The following is an 18,534-nucleotide window of genomic DNA, read 5'->3' as shown; positions in this document are numbered from 1 at the left end:
CCTGCGACCCTGTAGAAGGATAAAGCGGCTAGAGATAATGAGATGAGATGAGACAGTTTGAGTTTTAGCTGTTCATTGAATCATTGTTCAACTACTTTTAAACAATACAAATGTATTATGAATCACATTAATGCTTCTCAATCCCTTGCAAAGGTTCTTAACATGATCTCTGGGTCACAAGAAATCAATAAATGGAGTCCAACATTGTGATTCAAACCTTACGCGAAAACATAAAATAAGCGTTTTTTGGCAAAAAATGAACCTCATGGTGCCACCATTAGACTTTTGAATATGGTCAAAACATTTTACAGGATGTCTTTATTGGTGAAAAGGAACACCCGAACAAACATGCATCAGATTTTATGAAAGTGAGGGCAACTGATGCACCCTAATGTGGACTGTACGTCCACCTCAAAACTACGCCCATTTCAATTTCATGACAAAAAATGAAATCTGCATTAATTCGCTACTTAGCAACACCATCACACAAACTAATTTCACCTGAAGGGTGTTAATCAGGCAGGGATTTAGCTTGCTCTATTGCACAGACTAGTACAAAAGAAAAAGACAATCAGAGTTCAGCGTAGCAGAAGACCAGACAATGAAAAAGGAAAACAACATAAAACAAAGCTCGCCCACCCCCAATAACTTCACAGAAATATCACAGGCTAAGCAAAAGAGTAGATAATAAAGGAACTGATCCACACAAATCTAGAAAATATTAAAGTATAGATTAGCCTTCACTCAATACCCACACACACACACACAAACCAGGAAGCTTTTCGATAGCCAATAGGGTATCGAAACGAGCAGCAGTTTTATGATGGATCTGCAGTGTGAGCAGCTCTGCTTGTCGAAGACGTTATTAAATGTAGGTGGAGTATCCACTTCTCTCCACCACAGACTCGACTTTTAATATAAATCCGAAGTTTATGGAAGCTCAATTTGAGTGTTCCCTCAAAGGGCTTCAGTGGAAAACACTGAAAGTGAGCGACATTTTTCCTTCTGGTGTTTTAAAACCAAAATCAGACTCTCTGTTTACAGCTGAAACGAATCCTGCAGATGGAAGAATAGTCATGTTCAGTCCAGCAGATGTAGAAACAGATGGCTGCGCACACTTAGCTTCACAGTTTCAGCAGTAGCATTTATTCAATTTGGCCTTGTGCTACACATTAAAAGCTTTATTTAAAAAAAAAAAAACTAAAGGCACTGCCACGTGAAAGCTAGATCAACTCCAGAACTATTGGCACCCTTCACAAACAAAGACAAAATCCATGCGTCCTCTATACTGCTGATCCTTTGGGATCGCAGGGGAAGCCGGAGCCAATCCCAGCTGATTTGGGGCGAAAATAAATAAATAAAAAGAATAACACTTGCAATTAGCGACATCTCATCTCATCTCATTATCTCTAGCCGCTTTATCCTTCTACAGGGTCGCAGGCAAGCTGGAGCCTATCCCAGCTGACTACGGGCGAAAGGCGGGGTACACCCTGGACAAGTCGCCAGGTCATCACAGGGCTGACACATAGACACAGACAACCATTCACACTCACATTCACACCTACGGTCAACTTAGAGTCACCAGTTAACCTAACCTGCATGTCTTTGGACTGTGGGGGAAACCGGAGCACCCGGAGGAAACCCACGCGAACACGGGGAGAACATGCAAACTCCACACAGAAAGGCCCTCGCCGGCCCCGGGGCTCGAACCCAGGACCTTCTTGCTGTGAGGCGACAGCGCTAACCACTACACCACCGTGCCGCCGCAATTAGCGACATTTAAACCATAAAACATTGACAGCAAACCATAGTTATAGGGACACTATATTAGTTTCGCAGAATATCTTCAAACATGGCGGCACGGTGGTGTAGTGGTTAGCGCTGTCGCCTCACAGCAAGAAGGTCCGGGTTCGAGCCTCGTGGCCGGCGAGGGCCTTTCTGTGTGGAGTTCGCATGTTCTCCCCGTGTCTGCATGGGTTTCCTCCGGGTGCTCCGGTTTCCCCCACAGTCCAAAGACATGCAGGTTAGGTTAACTGGTGACTCTAAATTGAGCGTAGGTGTGAATGTGAGTGTGAATAGTTGTCTGTGTCTATGTGTCAGCCCTGTGATGACCTGGCGACTTGTCCAGGGTGTACCCCGCCTTTCGCCCGTAGTCAGCTGGGATAGGCTCCAGCTTGCCTGCGACCCTGTAGAACAGGATAAAGCGGCTAGAGATGATGAGATGAGATCTTCAAACATTCTGCATTTTTAGCACAGTTTTGGTCATTTTGCCATTTGTCTCCAACAAGCCAGCTCACCCCATCACATAGTTGGTATGCTGTTATGGTATCAGGTAGGGCTGGGAGCATAGTTGCTAGGAGGTTATACCAACTGGGGAGGATTTGTAGCATGGCTAGTACAGCTTCCTCCAAACCATGAAGGCAACCTTTCAAACTGCTGCTCATACTGCATTACAGGGTAACATAACACACTCTGAGGAAAGTGCTATCCACCCTCTTCCGCATACATGATCTCACAGGCAACCATGAGTGGCTAGTGCCACTCTGATTGACCGATTGTCAAGTTGTGCTCCTTAGACTCCCAGCCACTGCTGGCTATGATATCCCTGGGATTCAAACTCACACTCTGTCAAAGATTTCAAAATGTTCAGGACCCGCAAAATTCATATCTGGTGAAGCCTTCTATGGAGAGGATTGTTGTGCAGATCACAGGTTCAGGTGGGTATGTGGTTGTGAGCATGGAGATACGTACCAGAAATAGGCTGATAGATGATCCTGTAGCCCATGGTGGGTGAGGCAGGTCTGTCCCAGCTGAGGCGGAAGCGGTTGTACCATTCCTCAGACACCCTCAGGTTGCTGGGTGCAGTCAGTGGTACTGGCCAGCAAAGGAAAAATGTAATCATAATAAGGAACAGCTGTGTTTACTCCAAGCCTACAGCAACTTTCAGCAGATGCTAATTTTCAGTGCAACACCTAACAGGTGCTTTCAACCTGAGCAGCTAGAACATTCATCATTGTCCCCTTTGCCAACTCTCCTAATTCTCTCAGGGTCCCAATTATCACTGTCTTCACCCAGTTTTTATCCCCCGCCAGGTTCACAAATCTCCCATATGGTTCTCATTTTAACACATTTTTATTCCCTTTTCATCATTCAAACCTCCATGCTATGTAATTTAGCCAGCTAATGAAGATTTCATCAACATGCATTGGCAAAATTCACTCAGCTATATTGTTGTTCAGTTTTAATCAAGGCACGGTTTTATGTTGCTTACTGATGGCTTTTATAGCTGTATAATGCATCTGAGCACGGAAGAACAAAGACAATTATTTCTACACATCAGAATTTGTGTATTGAGAAAAGTGGTGGACATATCAAGCGAGTTCTGTAAATAAAAGCTGTTGTTTTGCCATTCTTAAAAAAAATATTTTTCTCCTGTGATGCTGGACTTATGGGAGAATAGATGGTATGGAACAGTGGAACCGTTAAAAAGTACTTTTTTAATGGTCAAAGTTAGGACTCTTAAGGGTTCTTTGGTTGTTCAAATGAAAGCTCTTTTGAGAAACTATGAACTCTTAACTATACAAAAGGAACATATGGGTTAAAAGGCTTGGCCTGAAAATCTCACATATCTCATCATTTGTCACAGTGTGAGTCAACGGCATACATCACCCATCCTCTACAGACTACATCACCCTACTGACATTTCTTACAACCTACACTGCAGTCAGAAACAAGAACAGATCAGATTAAGGAACTGATATTAATCAAGACGTTAATGCAAAGAACCAGTACAAGCTCCAGTTCATTTTCAATTAGAGTTCACTGCATGGTGTCATTAACATTTCTAATCAGAGCGTCACAAAACAGTAAATTGTCATTGGAAAGTGATCACGGAGAGTGTGGTAAACATAATCAATTCCATCGGAGGAAATAAGGCTAGTTTGATCACTTCATTACTGCTGGGAGAGTGGTGCTGTAATGGATGGCTTTCATTAAGCTTATTAAAGAGTAAAATCAATATTAGGCTGCCTGATTGAAAATGCACTCCACAGGGGCCAGGAATGAACCTCTGGCCTTGGCCAACTGCATCTACATAAAATGGTTGTTGAAAAGGTACAAGAATGGTGGATTTGACTGATGTCTGCTGTTCTGAGACCAATTTCCCGATTCACAATGGAAGCAGAGATTGTGTTTCTTGTCATAGCACTGTTTACATTGTTGCTCGTAAAGAAATTGTGGGAAAATTTTCTAGCATGCAAATAACAATTACAACGAGCTTACATATCTGAACACTAGGAGGATTTAAGGTTGACATTAAAGTTCCCTAAACTAACATACAGTGCCTTGCAAAAGTATTCATCCCCAAGGCGTTTGTCCTGTTTTGTTGCATTACAAGCTGGAATTAAAATGGATTTTTGACAGGTTAGCACCATTTGATTTACACAACATGCTTACCACTTTAAAGGTGTACATTTTTTTTTATTGTGACACAAACAAGAATTAATAATTCCTACAATGAAGCATGGTGGTGGCAGCATCATGCTGCTTTTTATCTGCAGGGACAGGAAAGCTGGTCAGGACTAAAGGAAAGATGGATGGCACTAAATACAGAGCAATTCTGGAAGAAAACCTGTTTGAGTCGGCCAGAGGTTTGAGACTGGCACGAAGGTTCACGTTCTAGCAGGACAATGACCCTAAACATACTGCTAAAGCTACACTGGAGTGGTTTAAAGGGAAACATTTAAATATCTTGGAATGGCCTAATCAAAGCCCAGACCTCAATCCAATTGAGAATCTGTGGCATAACTTGAAGATTGCTGTACACCGACGCAACCCATCTAACTTGAAGGAGTTGGAGCAGTTTTGCCTTGAGGAATGGGCAACAATCTCAGTGGCTAGATGTGCTAAGCTAATAGAGACAGACCCCAAGAGACTTGCAGCTGTAATTGCAGCAAAAAGTGGCTCTACAAAGTATTGACTTTGGGGGGTGAATACCTATGCACACTCCAGATTTCTGTTTTTTCATCTTAATTATTGTTTGTGTCACAATAAAACAACAATGTGCACCTTTAAAGTTGTAGGCATGTTGTATAAATCAAATGGTGCAAACCGCCCAAAAATCCATTTTAATTCCAGCTTGTAATGCGACAAAACTGGACAAACACCAAGGGGGATGAATACTTTTGCAAGGCACTGTAGTGTACTCAATTAGTTAGCATTAACAAAATGAAAAACAAACTGATGTTATTGTTATTTAAGCATTTTGTGTCAAACCTTGTTTACCACAAGTGCCATGATTTACCACTTCTTCCATAACTTAAAATGTGACAAAATTTATTAACTTAGCATCTTCACTGGCTTTTTAACAACATCTGGATCGAAATCATCGTGCACCCAAAAAATAAAAACCCAGCTAATGGAAGTAGAAAGGCATCATGGCAGCAGCAATATACAAAACTTTATATATTAGGCATCCATTATGTTTTGGACTCTCTTGTATAATTGTGTCCTAAAAATCAACGTCTAGCAGTTTTGGCAATAATGTCAATGTCATGACATTTACAATAGACATATAGGACACTGGCACACGATCAACTTAGAGTAATGTGTCAGTTGAAATGTGGCAGTAGAGGACAAGAGAAGAGACTCACATGTACGGCCAACAGAGGACAGAGACAAAGCGCTATCTTCTCCCTCTGGATAAATAGGGTTAACGGTGATCTTGTATTCTGTGTCTGAGAGGAGTGGCTGCAATATGACACTCTTTCTATTACCTGGAACCAGCACCTGGAGTGCAGCAGACAGAAATGTATCAATTTTCATATAACGGTTTGTAAAAGTAGAGATGAATCTTGGTTTACTTTTAGGAAGGTTCACTTAAGGTAGGCTGCTTAGTGAAATGTGGCAGATACAATGGAAACAAAGAGAGCTATCCATATTGCTATAGTCACTCCTTACAGACACATCATCAATCACACACACACACACACACACACAATCTTGGATCTCTTTCTATGGTATGTGCAGCCATAGATGTGTTACGATGTGAATAACTTTCTATGTGTGATGATCATGTGGTGGTCAGGCATAATTCTGTTAGGTCAGGAAGTATGGAAATAATGATAGATAACACTGCATCAATTATCAATTAATAAATCAAATTCCATGTTGTATAAACCTTGATCTTCTTAAATATTACTTATTTTAAAAATGGACTGTCCATGTGTATCAAAGAAATGAGTTCAAGAAAAAAGGAGAGCGAGAGAGGTAAACAATAGTTCATTGTGATGACCAAAATGATTTTCTCAACAAAATATAGCACTATTCTTAATGTACAAAATAGACACAGTTTAGGACTGTTACATGAAGCAACTTATTTCACAGGTTTTTAAAAAAAAAAGCCACGTCTACAGTGAAAACTAGTTTGGCACAAAAATGTTTGTTACTGGATTCAGGGTTCTATGTAGAAAATTTGGACAGATATCAGACACATGCTGCACTGAGAATGACAAATCATCTCGCGAACAACACAAATCAGGGTAATTGTTTAGGTTAAATTACGGTAATGGTCTCAACTAATTTGGAGGTGATTTACATTTTAGATTTTTCTAAAAACAGACATAAGTGTGGACATTATGCATGAAAGGGATTAAAAACTATTACCTGAACTTACTGAATGGAAAACAGCTGCCGTGACTTATCCAAGTTATTCTAACTTGAGATATTATGTGATCAATTCCTTACCAAGTTACAAAATGTACAAACATAACCAAAGGGATGGACAAGTCATCGTTTTCATTCATTCGCCCTCGCTAAAGGTCACAGTAAATTTGGAGCCCATCCTGGCAACATCTGGCGCATGGTGGGAGAATTATCTGTGGTTGGGAAACTAGGCAAGCCCCCCCAAACACACGGGCAATCTAGCATACCTAATCCACCAACCTGCATGTTTTCAAACAGTGGGAGGAAATCAGAGAACCTGGAGGAAACCTACACTGCAAAAAACTGAAAACTGAATTTGAGGAGAAAATTCCTTAATACTAGTAAAATCATCTTGCTGCATGGACAGATTATTTTACTTGACGAGACATCTTGGAATAAGTTGGTTACAGTCTAGAACTAGTTTTAATAATCTCAGAGTTGGTGTCTTGTATTCTTCTAACAGGAAATGCTAGATTGTTTCAACTATCCATCCATCCATCCATTATCTGTCGCCACTTATCCTAGGCAGGGTCACGGGCAAGCTGGAGCCTATCCCAGCTGACTACGGGCGAAAGGCGGGGTACACCCTGGACAAGTCACCAGGTCATCACAGGGCTGACACATAGAGACAAACAACCATTCACACCTACAGTCAATTTAGAGTCAGCAGTTAACCTAACCTGCATGTCTTTGGACTGTGGGGGAAACCGGAGCACCCGGAGGAAACCCACGCGGACAACATGCAAACTCCGCACAGAAAGGCCCTTGCCGGCCGCTGGGCTCGAACCCAGGACCTTCTCGCTGTGAGGCGACAGCGCTAACCACTACACCACCATGCTGCCCCGTTTCAACTATATTCAAGATATTCTAACTTGTTAAGATATCATTTTTGCAGTGTAGAAGAAAACAATACGCCAACTCTGAGATTATTAAAACTAGTTCTAGATTGTAACTAATTTATTCCAAGATGTCTTGTCAATTAAAATTATCTGTCCATGCAGCAAGATAATTTCACTGGTATTAAGGAATTTTCTCCTCAAATTCAGTTTTCATGTTTTTTGCAGTGTACATGTGGGAACATGTTAAACTTGATATAGTAACTGGAGCTCAGGATCAAACTTCAGACTCTGGAGATGTGAGGCAGCAATGCTGTATGCTCTACCTACATGTCACCGGGATGGACATATGTTGTACTGAATTCTTCTTTTACTAGAGTCTTCAAACTACTAGCCATTATTAACATTAACACTACCTAGGATCTGATTATTCAAAGAAATGTATAAGTTTAAAGGTAGACTGCCTTTCAGATTTTTCAAGTGTAGGTCATAAAAATTATTTTCCCAGACATCCAATTATTTTTGTTTAGTGGACCAAAAGCTACTGAATTCAAATCACAGACTTCCAATTTTATTCATTTAAAAAAAATAGAACAATTAATGAATTTAGGGCCACGTGGCCTTAAATTCTCTTCTATTATTTCCTGCTTCACCATGACCCAATACCAGATACTACATCATGCATCATGTGGTGGGCTTCCCCTGTTTGCGCATGGCATTGTGGGATACAAATTTGAAACAGGAGAGAAAAATGGAGGACATGAGCGTGCGAATGAAACGTGAAAGGCTGACTATAGTAACGGAAAGCGAGAAAAAAAGACATTATGTTGCGAAGGAAAGGAAATGCAGGACCAAACTAATAAATATCGGCGGTCAGCGAGCACCTCGGTGTGATCAGCTGTTCATTTAGCGACAGAATGATGGAACTGTCAGTGCACGGTCACAGGTAAACCTGCGCATGCACACACGGACTTCCTCTGTCTGCTTGACTGTGTGAAGCGAGTGATTTCATGCACATTATTTGCTCCTTGAGGAATCCCCTCAAATTAAATAACTTCCCAGCCACAGAATGGCCTGTTTTATTTTTAAAGATACAACCCCGATTCCAAAAAAGTTGGGACAAAGTACAAATTGTAAATAAAAACGGAATGCAATAATTTACAAATCTCAAAAACTGATATTGTATTCACAATAGAACATAGACAACATATCAAATGCCGAAAGTGAGACATTTTGAAATTTCATGCCAAATATTGGCTCATTTGAAATTTCATGACAGCAACACATCTCAAAAAAGTTGGGACAGGGGCAATAAGAGGCTGGAAAAGTTAAAGGTACAAAAAAGGAACAGCTGGAGGACCAAATTGCAACTCATTAGGTCAATTGGCAATAGGTCATTAACATGACTGGGTATAAAAAGAGCATCTTGGAGTGGCAGCGGCTCTCAGAAGTAAAGATGGGAAGAGGATCACCAATCCCCCTAATTCTGCGCCGACAAATAGTGGAGCAATATCAGAAAGGAGTTCGACAGTGTAAAATTGCAAAGGGTTTGAACATATCATCTACAGTGCATAATATCATCAAAAGATTCAGAGAATCTGGAAGAATCTCTGTGCGTAAGGGTCAAGGCGGAAAAGCATACTGGGTGCCCGTGATCTTCGGGCCCTTAGATGGCACTGCATCACATACAGGCATGCTTCTGTATTGGAAATCACAAAATGGGCTCAGGAATATTTCCAGAGAACATTATCTGTGAACACAATTCACCGTGCCATCCGCCGTTGCCAGCTAAAACTCTATAGTTCAAAGAAGAAGCCGTATCTAAACATGATCCAGAAGCGCAGGCGTCCTCTCTGGGCCAAGGCTCATTTAAAATGGACTGTGGCAAAGTGGAAAACTGTTCTGTGGTCAGACGAATCGAAATTTGAAGTTCTTTATGGAAATCAGGGACGCCGTGTCATTCGGACTAAAGAGGAGAAGGACGACCCAAGTTGTTATCAGCGCTCGGTTCAGAAGCCTGCATCTCTGATGGTATGGGGTTGCATTAGTGCGTGTGGCATGGGCAGCTTACACATCTGGAAAGACACCATCAATGCTGAAAGGTATATCCAGGTTCTAGAGCAACATATGCTCCCATGCAGACGACGACTCTTTCAGGGAAGACCTTGCATTTTCCAACATGACAATGCCAAACCACATACTGCATCAATTACAGCATCATGGCTGCGTAGAAGAAGGGTCCGGGTACTGAACTGGCCAGCCTGCAGTCCAGATCTTTCACCCATAGAAAACATTTGGCGCATCATAAAACAGAAGATACGACAAAAAAGACCTAAGACAGTTGAGCAGCTTGTCTCCTCAGTCCCCAGACGTTTACAGACTGTTGTAAAGAGAAAAGGGGATGTCTCACAGTGGTAAACATGGCCTTGTCCCAACTTTTTTGAGATGTGTTGTTGTCATGAAATTTAAAATCACCTAATTTTTCTCTTTAAATGATACATTTTCTCAGTTTAAACATTTGATATGTCATCTATGTTCTATTCTAAATAAAATATGGAATTTTGAAACTTCCACATCATTGCATTCCGTTTTTATTTACAATTTGTACTTTGTCCCAACTCTTTTGGAATCGAGGTTGTATTACAAAAACAAGCATACATCACTACAACCAAATTTCAGAGGGAACTAAATTTCACCGATTTTATGAAATCGAAAGGCCGTCTACGTTTAAAAGTTTTAGATACAAAGTTAAAAAAAAAAACTATTACTGAAACCTTATGCGAATCATGGCTTACAGGATTAAATCAGTTAACTTAACATTGAACTTGTAAAAAAATAATAACAGAGCTACTTCAAATGAGAGAAGCAAGGATTGCTAAACTTCTTTATCTTGTTTGTAGGTAATGACTTTGTTGATCGCAGCAGACATTGAAGACATGATTAACATAAAATTCTTTTAAATCTTAAAAAGATCCGACAAGCTTAGAACTAACTTCATATGAAGCGAGGATTTTTGATCATGATTCATTTCAGCTCCTTTGTGTACAACCTGCCATGTTCAATGAGCCTGATCAAGCGTTCACTCTGTCAGCCACTCTGCTGGAGGTACATGATCTCACAGATCTCCTATTAGTGGAGCTGTCCACCAGACCTGTGGTGCTGAAACTGAATAGAGTTGCTTTTCATATCTTGCACTCTTCAACTCTCTTTGAAAGTTACTCTCAAAACGACTATATCCTCATATGACTCCTCTCCAAGAGCAATGGAAAACGTATTGTTCCCTGCTCTTCTTTTCCTACTCTCACTCATTTTTCCCCCATATATCCGTCTCACCACATCTCTGTGGCAGTGACCTAAATGTCAGATGAAGAGATAATGGAATTTCCTTTGTCCTGCTCCTGCCTCCTTTATCTTTCTTTCAGCTTGACCTGCAGTGACTCACTCTGAGAATTAAAACTCGAGTGTGGTTGATGGTCAGACACACACTCCGGAGCAGAGTTGGAAAATAATTTCAAACTGTTTCCTTAAGGATAGCTAAATATTTGATCAGTGAGAAACAGGGGGTCTTTGCAGGCCAGGTCTGATTTTCAGGTTTAGCTGAAAAGCACCATGGCAGATTATACAGTGCCCTCCACAATTACTGGTACCCCTTGTAAAGATTAGTAAAAAAGGGTTATGAAAAAAAATCCACCTTTGGGTGAAGTCGTTTCATCTCACACTGAACAAAAAAGAGAGAAAAATCCAACCTTTAACCTTCATCCTACCAAGTGGGGTCCATCTGGACCCCGCACCTATATGTTTGTTTGCCATTTTAAAAATATGTGACATACTGCCTCACCGTTTTATGAATTTGTCGGAATTTATGTCTTAATTAAAACACTAAAGCACCGGAAGATCAGCTTTTTGCATTGTGAAGGTATAATTAATTTGTTACTGGGGTCCAACCGGACCCCAGAGTAAAGTTTATCTGTCTTTCATTTTATAATTGAATAGCACACTGAAAGTTAACTTCTTTTATTTCTTTTATGTTCCATGAAACTACCAAGGCATTCCTTCTTGGAGTCCGTGTGGACCCCACTGCTGCAATAAGCACAGGCTGCAAAACAAAAGCCCTAAATTATTTTACAATTACTTTTTTGTTTTAAATTCTGTAAGAAAAGACCTAAGTTGTAATCCAGAATCTTTTACAGCTGCATGAGCTGCAAAAATCATGTATATAATGCCAATTTTTTTTTGTGGCGCTATAATTTGCTACGTGTATGCTAGTTATTGCAATATTATTGCAATGTTATTGCATTTATAATACATCACTGATATTCAGCCATAGTGGATTTTGTTCTTCAATAAAGTTATGTCTGTTTGCTGCATTGAATTGGTTCTTACTGCATTGATTTCAAGGTATTCCCTCCTGGGGTCCATACGGACCCCGCCTGGTAGTTTGTGTATGTAAAATTGGCTGGTAGGATGAAGGTTAAGTGTGTTCTTTATGCCTTGGGCCCTTTAGTGTATTGCTGTTATTAATACAAGATGTTCTGAACAAAACTTATCTGGTGATTTTGTCTTTATAAGCTTTAATTTTAAAGAAAAGTATTGGGGTCCAAACGGACCCCACATGGTAAGATTAAGGTGTAAAATAGCATGGTAGGATGAGGGTTAACTGAAGTAAATTTATTCGGAGAAAAACAAATCCCTCATCAAGAAATATTATTTTCGACAAAAACACATGTGCCGCTATTATTGGCACCCTGTCAGTAAAGGAGTTGCAGATGGATGGTGCTTATTTACAGGTGTGCAAATAATCTACAGCAGCATGAGGCAACGACAAAGTTGTAAATCAGGCAAGGGTCACTTGAGGTGCAAACAGGATGTCAGAGCAAACACAAATCAGAGTCGAGAGCCAGTGTTAACACAGAACAGAAAGCTCAGTAACGTGGGATATTAACGCGTATACTTTCCACGTTCTTTGTGTTTCCGGAGTCCTTTTATGCCCGCACCATGACAGCGCTCTGATCAGGGTCAGGTTCATGTCATAGAGAGTAACAGCTTGAGGCATGCCAAGCACGCTGACATGACACCCCTGCATTTAATACTTTATACAATACAATAAATTTATTCAGAGAAAAACAAATCCCTGATCAAGAAATCATTATTTTCAACAAAAACACATGTGCCACAGTTGGCTACCCTGAATTTAATACTTTGTACAGTAAAACACTTGTGCACTTTCCTCTTCAGCTCACCCCACAGGTTTTCACTGGGGTTCAGGTCAGGGGACTGAGACATTCATGGCAGAAGCTTGATTCTGTGGTCAGCGAACCATTTTTGTGTTGATTTGGACATGTGCTTCAGATCATTGTCCTGCTGAAAGATTCAGTGATGACCCAGTTTTAGTTTTGTGGCAGCTAGATCTTGATTTAAAATGTCCTGGTATTTCATGGAGTCCATGATGCCATGTACTCTAACAAGGTTTCCAGGGCCTTTGGAGGAAAAACAGCTCCAAAACATCACAGAACCGCCACCATATTTTACAGTTGGGATCGGGTTCTTTTCTTTATAGCTATCCTTCTTTTTATACCAAACTCACTTTGAGTGTTTATTGCCAAAAAGCTCCATTTTTCTTACATCAGACCATAGAGCACGGTTCCAGTCAAAGTTGGAGTAGCGTTTCAAAAGCTCCAGGTGCTTACATTTGTGGTAAACTGACAGAAAAGGCCTTTTTTCCTTGCATACCTTCCAAATACTCTGATGGCATGGAGGTGGCATCTGATGGTGGTTTTGGAGACTTGGAAACTCCAAGATTTTACTTTTTCTTGTAATTCACCAACAGTGATCCTTGTTTTTTTTTTCTCATCTCTGTTACCATCCTCTTCACTGTACATGGGGGCAAAACAAACTTGGGTCCTCTTCCAGGCAAGTTTGTAACAGTTCCAGTTGGTGTCCACTTTTTTATTATTGCCCTCAGAGTAGAAATGGGCATTTTCAATGAGCAAATATTTTTTTAAACCCCTTCAATGCCCTTGGACGAGTCACGTACGTCATGAAATCTTTTACCGTTGTGCCTTATGACATACGCTACTCGTCATAAACACCTCTTTTTATGTACCTTACATGGCACATTAATTTTACTTCACAGTGGCACATATGAATTACAGTCAATGCCTAAAACATTCTTCCGTCATAAGGCACAGCGGTAAAAGATTTCATGACGTACGTGACTCGTCCAAGGGCATTGAAGGGGTTAATAACCATTCCCTGACTGATGAAGGTCAACATACTTCTCTCTCATTTGGTTTGTGCACTGTAAAAAATAGAATTACGCTTTGTTCAAGTAATTCCATATTCACAATTGAATGGACAAGAAAATATGAATAATTATTAGCGAACAGAAAAATCCACATCAAACTGATAGGGTGCACCTCAATGGTGTGTAAATATACAATAGTGAATAGTCTGAATTGAAAATACATAATTGCCACAGGTGTTTATTCAGCGCATGCTCTTAATGACCAAGACACGGGGTTTCCTCTCCCAAATGCAAGGGCTGGGCAATGTGGTTCTCTCTCCGGTTGAAGTTCATGTTGACATGTTGAACCTTATGGCATTTAAGTTGTGCAGGCCCATGTTCTGAACCAGCCAGTGTGTATTTAGGCTGTGCAGGGTCATGTTCTAATGCCGCTTTTCCACTACCAACGCGGCTGAGTTGGGCTGAGCCGTGCCGTGCTGAGTTGGGCTGAGTCGGGCTGAGCGGGGCTGTTGGAGTTGCATTTTGACTACAACCGCGCTGAACCGTGCTGGCTGGAAGTGGGTGGACACACTGGGTGGAGTTAGCGAAAGTGGGTGGACGTCACGTGATGTCGTTAGGCGGCGCAAACAGTGACATCAGTGACCTTTTAAGCGATAGTCTCACGACCCGGATAGTAAACAATAAACATGGAGGACATGGAGTCGTTAGTGTTGCTGGTCTTGGTGCTGTGGCTTGTTGTCACCGACAACGCCAACAGATACTGGCAAGAGCGTATAGATGAGGCGAGGCGCATAAGGCTTCAGAAATTCTCGTAATTCGTAATTCTTCTTCTTCCGGGTTTACGGTGTTTACAGATCCCAGCGTGCTCGCGGGGCGTGTGTGGGCATGTGAGGACACTCCTCCTCACCAATCAGTGCACAGGGGAGTGTCTCCTCACGCCCCTAGCCCCACTCGGCTCGCTTTGGCTCGCTTCAGCCCCACTCCAAAACCGTGTGAGTTTTGGGTGCTAAGCAGGGCTGAAGCGAGCTGAGTTGCGCTGCTCTGAGGTAGTCGAAACGCGAGCCGTGTCGGGCTGAAGCGAGCTGAAGTGAGCTGAAAAAGGGTAGTGGAAAAGGGCCATAAGTCAATCTGCATCTTAACAGTTAGAAGGGCCATGTCCCCCCCTTAAACATGAATGTTTTGACATGGATGTAGCTTGTGTTTCAGAGCATCTAGATTAGAATGACAAGACGCCCCAATTACAAGTGCACTTATTATTGCGCTGTAGCTTGGCCTGTGAAACCGAGTTCAAGTACTGAAGGGCCATGTTTTGATTAAAGAAATGAAACCCCATGTAGCCTATTCATGCTTAAAAAGATGGAAAATAGATTGAACTCAGGGGGCATGCACTGTAATTATACAAATACTTGATTTTGTTCAAAAGTGCTTATTGAAATAAAGTTTTTAAAAAAGTGTGAAGTTTATTGTACATTATTGAAGTTTTGTAATTGTGTAGAACAGTGAAAAAAGGCATGTATAGTTTAATGATAAATTGTGATAACCTCAATTGCCTTTTTGTACTACTGTGAATGCCACTGTTCAGCAAAAAGAGAAATCTATGCTGGCAGAATGAGGAATTGAAAATCGAATTAATTAAGAATTCTTAATAAAGATAACAGTGTTATCATAGTTTGGATTATCATGGGCACATCGTTGGCAAAACATAAAATTCTTAATGCAGACGGTTGCCTTGAAATTTCAAGTATTCTCAACTATTCTTTTTTTTACAGTGTGTGTTCTCTTGTCTTTCCCATGTTGATGGATGAGTAAGGGAGTTTGGCCTCTGTGTCACCTCATATTTATACCTCAGTTAATCAGGAAGTCGTGGATTACAGCTTGAAAGTTCCTACACATTCCAATCAACTCAAAAATGTACAATTTAAATGGGAAACATGCTTCAGTTACATTGTGTTCACTTTAATTTTCGGGGTGCCAATAACAGTATTTTTGTTGAAAATAATAATTTCTTGATGAGGGATTTGTTTTTCTCTGAATAAATGTATTTCAGTCAAAGGTTGGATTTTTCTCATTTTTTTTCAGTGTGAGATGAAGCGACTTCACCAAAAGGTGGATTTTTTTTCGAACTCTTTTTACTAATCTTTACAAGGCGTGGCAATAACCGCGGAGGACACTGTAATCTTGGCCAATCAAGATTGACTCAATGTCAATGAAATGTAGTTTAAAAACAACTGTGGCTTTCCAAATGCAGCACTTCCTCGACCGCTCAGAAGGATTCTGCAGCTAAGAAATAACTGATTCAAGAGGCAGATGTGTTTATACAACAGGGAATGGTGTTGAAAATACCCAGATGGCATTGAGCCAGAGGCATTCCTTATAGCGACTTAAAATCGAGAGAGCATACACATCTCGAGGGCTGCCTCTTTTTGTTTAAAAAAAAAAAGTACTGCTACGTGCATAGGCATACTAACTGAAAGATAGACTGATCGTTTTTCACTAACTACAGTCCAGCTATACAGGAACGATATGTAGTTACCCGTGTGAGAAAGGTAACTGGGAGTTTAAGGGGTTATGATTACTTCTGAGCCTTTCTCACTACACAGTGGTAATAAATTTCTCATGTTATATTTGAGGTGAGAGAGAAGAAAATCCTGACATTACAGGATCTCACTAGAATATGATTGGTGGGACTGTCTCTTTTTCTGTGTTAATGATTTTTTTTTTTATAAAAAAGCAACGGAGCACTCAAGTCAAAAATTTCATGTCCATGAGTTGGGAGCAGAAGGGGTATCATTTCATCATCCAGACAAAATGTCTTAAACTTTTGACAAGTGACTGTTTTCTGATTTATGTGCTGTATGTGTGGGCATTTGGGCATCCTAGTGGGGACCAAATTTCTTTGCAAGAACTGAAAGATCTGACAGTTTTGACCTGGACCTTTTTCAATCATTCATTCATCTTCATCCTGGTAACACGTTTACACATTCATTCATACCTGGGGCAATTTAGTCTAGCCAATCTGCCTACCTGCATGTTTACTTAAAGCATATATGCAGAACCATGGCCTCACGTCCGTAATGTCACAACAGGAAGTCTATCGGTCTCATCACTATTTCCGCTATACTAAAACACAGAGCTGACTGCAACTCCGATCCTCCATTTTGAGCTAATTTATCGCCATGCCACGTAGATGTGTTGCTGGCCGGTGCAGCAACACGACAGAAGGTGGATTTACGTTGCATTCATGGCCCAAGAATGTTCAAACTGCAAAGATTTGGACGCGTTTTGCGAGAAGTTCACGGACACATCGGGCGCCTACAAAGTGGTCTCTCCTCTGCTCTGCACATTTTACTGAAGACTCGTACGAGACCTCTGATCTGTTGAGGAGCGTTGGCTATAAGCCCGTATTGAAAGAGGGTGCAGTATCAACAATTAAAGGAAAAGAAAACTACAAGAAAAGCACGGGCGCAGATAGAGGGGGGGACGGGGGGGATTCGTCCCACCCAGATTTAAATTCACCTCGTTCGGTCCCCCCCACTTATAGGGAGGAAAAAACGTCTATGCTGTCTTTCTTTGCATAAGGCAAACCTCACGGAAAAATCAAAAGACTAATTACCATTCGGTTTATTGAGGTGCACAGCAGTACAGACATAGTTGCAACTGCGCAGACTGCACAGGTTGCGAGCTTGAGCTTGGTTACTATGGTTACCCACAAGTTTGACAGGCATATCAGGGACAGCGCCTCCTAGTTCAGGACCCCAACATGGCATGATGAAGGGTGCCAAAAGGCAGAAAACGATTGGATCGTTTTTTCAAAAAAAAAAAACAACTGTAAGTAAACTGTGCCTTACTTTATCATATCACCTTGCAATTTTTTGATAGTCTGTTCAAAGTAATGTCGTAGTGAAAGTAAAATCGTATGGAGTAGAGAAGCCTTTCTGGTAGCCTCCTTCTTTTGGTGGCAGCCTGTAGATACAGTGCTCAGAAGGCAGTTTTAATGTTTAATCTGGCGTTCCCTGCCATAATTTCAGCGAGCATATTGTTTCATAAGGAAACTTTGCGAAGAGTTGTTGACTGACTGCCACTCACGCAACACACAGGCATAGTTAGAAAGTCAGGATGCACTGGTTTACACTTTACACACACACACGTAGCCCAGCCTCTCGCTATGGTTAACAGTTGGAACTTAGCGGTTTTAAAACTAGTTTTGCAGTTTTGCAATTTCTGTGCGTGATGATAATGTGTAAACTTTGGATTTCCATAGGCTATGTTAAAATGTTATCATTGTCCTGGCCTGCAGGTAGTTCCTGGTGATGGCAGTGAGGGAGGTGAAATAACATGTATACACACTACCGTTCAAAAGTTTGGGGTCACCCAGACAATTTTGTGTTTTCCATGAAAAGTCACACTTTTATTTACCACCATAAGTTGTAAAATGAATAGAAAATATAGTCAAGACATTTTTCTGGCCATTTTGAGCATTTAATCGACCCCACAAATGTGATGCTCCAGAAACTCAATCTGCTCAAAGGAAGGTCAGTTTTATAGCTTCTCTAAAGAGCTCAACTGTTTTCAGCTGTGCTAACATGATTGTACAAGGGTTTTCTAATCATCCATTAGCCTTCTGAGGCAATGAGCAAACACATTGTACCATTAGAACACTGGAGTGAGAGTTGCTGGAAATGGGCCTCTATACACCTATGGAGATATTGCACCAAAAACCAGACATTTACAGCTAGAATAGTCATTTACCAC

At 41.0% G+C, this 18,534-nt stretch overlaps 1 protein-coding gene across 2 annotated transcripts in view; it reads right to left on the bottom strand.

Annotated features, from left to right (window-relative positions):
- The window catches only part of col14a1a (collagen, type XIV, alpha 1a), a 256,796-nt gene that overhangs the window by 131,472 nt on the left and 106,790 nt on the right, over nucleotides 1-18,534 (bottom strand). For both annotated transcript variants that reach the window (XM_060921730.1, XM_060921731.1), the window contains exons 20-21: nucleotides 5,652-5,787; nucleotides 2,752-2,874 (exon numbers count right to left, since the gene is read on the bottom strand). In XM_060921730.1, the coding sequence (XP_060777713.1) occupies nucleotides 2,752-2,874; nucleotides 5,652-5,787 (259 nt within the window). The remainder of the gene's footprint in view (nucleotides 1-2,751; nucleotides 2,875-5,651; nucleotides 5,788-18,534) is intronic.

Source organism: Neoarius graeffei, chromosome 5 (assembly GCF_027579695.1).
Source record: "Neoarius graeffei isolate fNeoGra1 chromosome 5, fNeoGra1.pri, whole genome shotgun sequence".
NCBI classification, from domain to species: domain Eukaryota; kingdom Metazoa; phylum Chordata; class Actinopteri; order Siluriformes; family Ariidae; genus Neoarius; species Neoarius graeffei.
The sequence above is the reverse complement of the archived record's forward strand: the minus strand, read 5'-3'. Positions and strand labels throughout refer to the sequence as shown.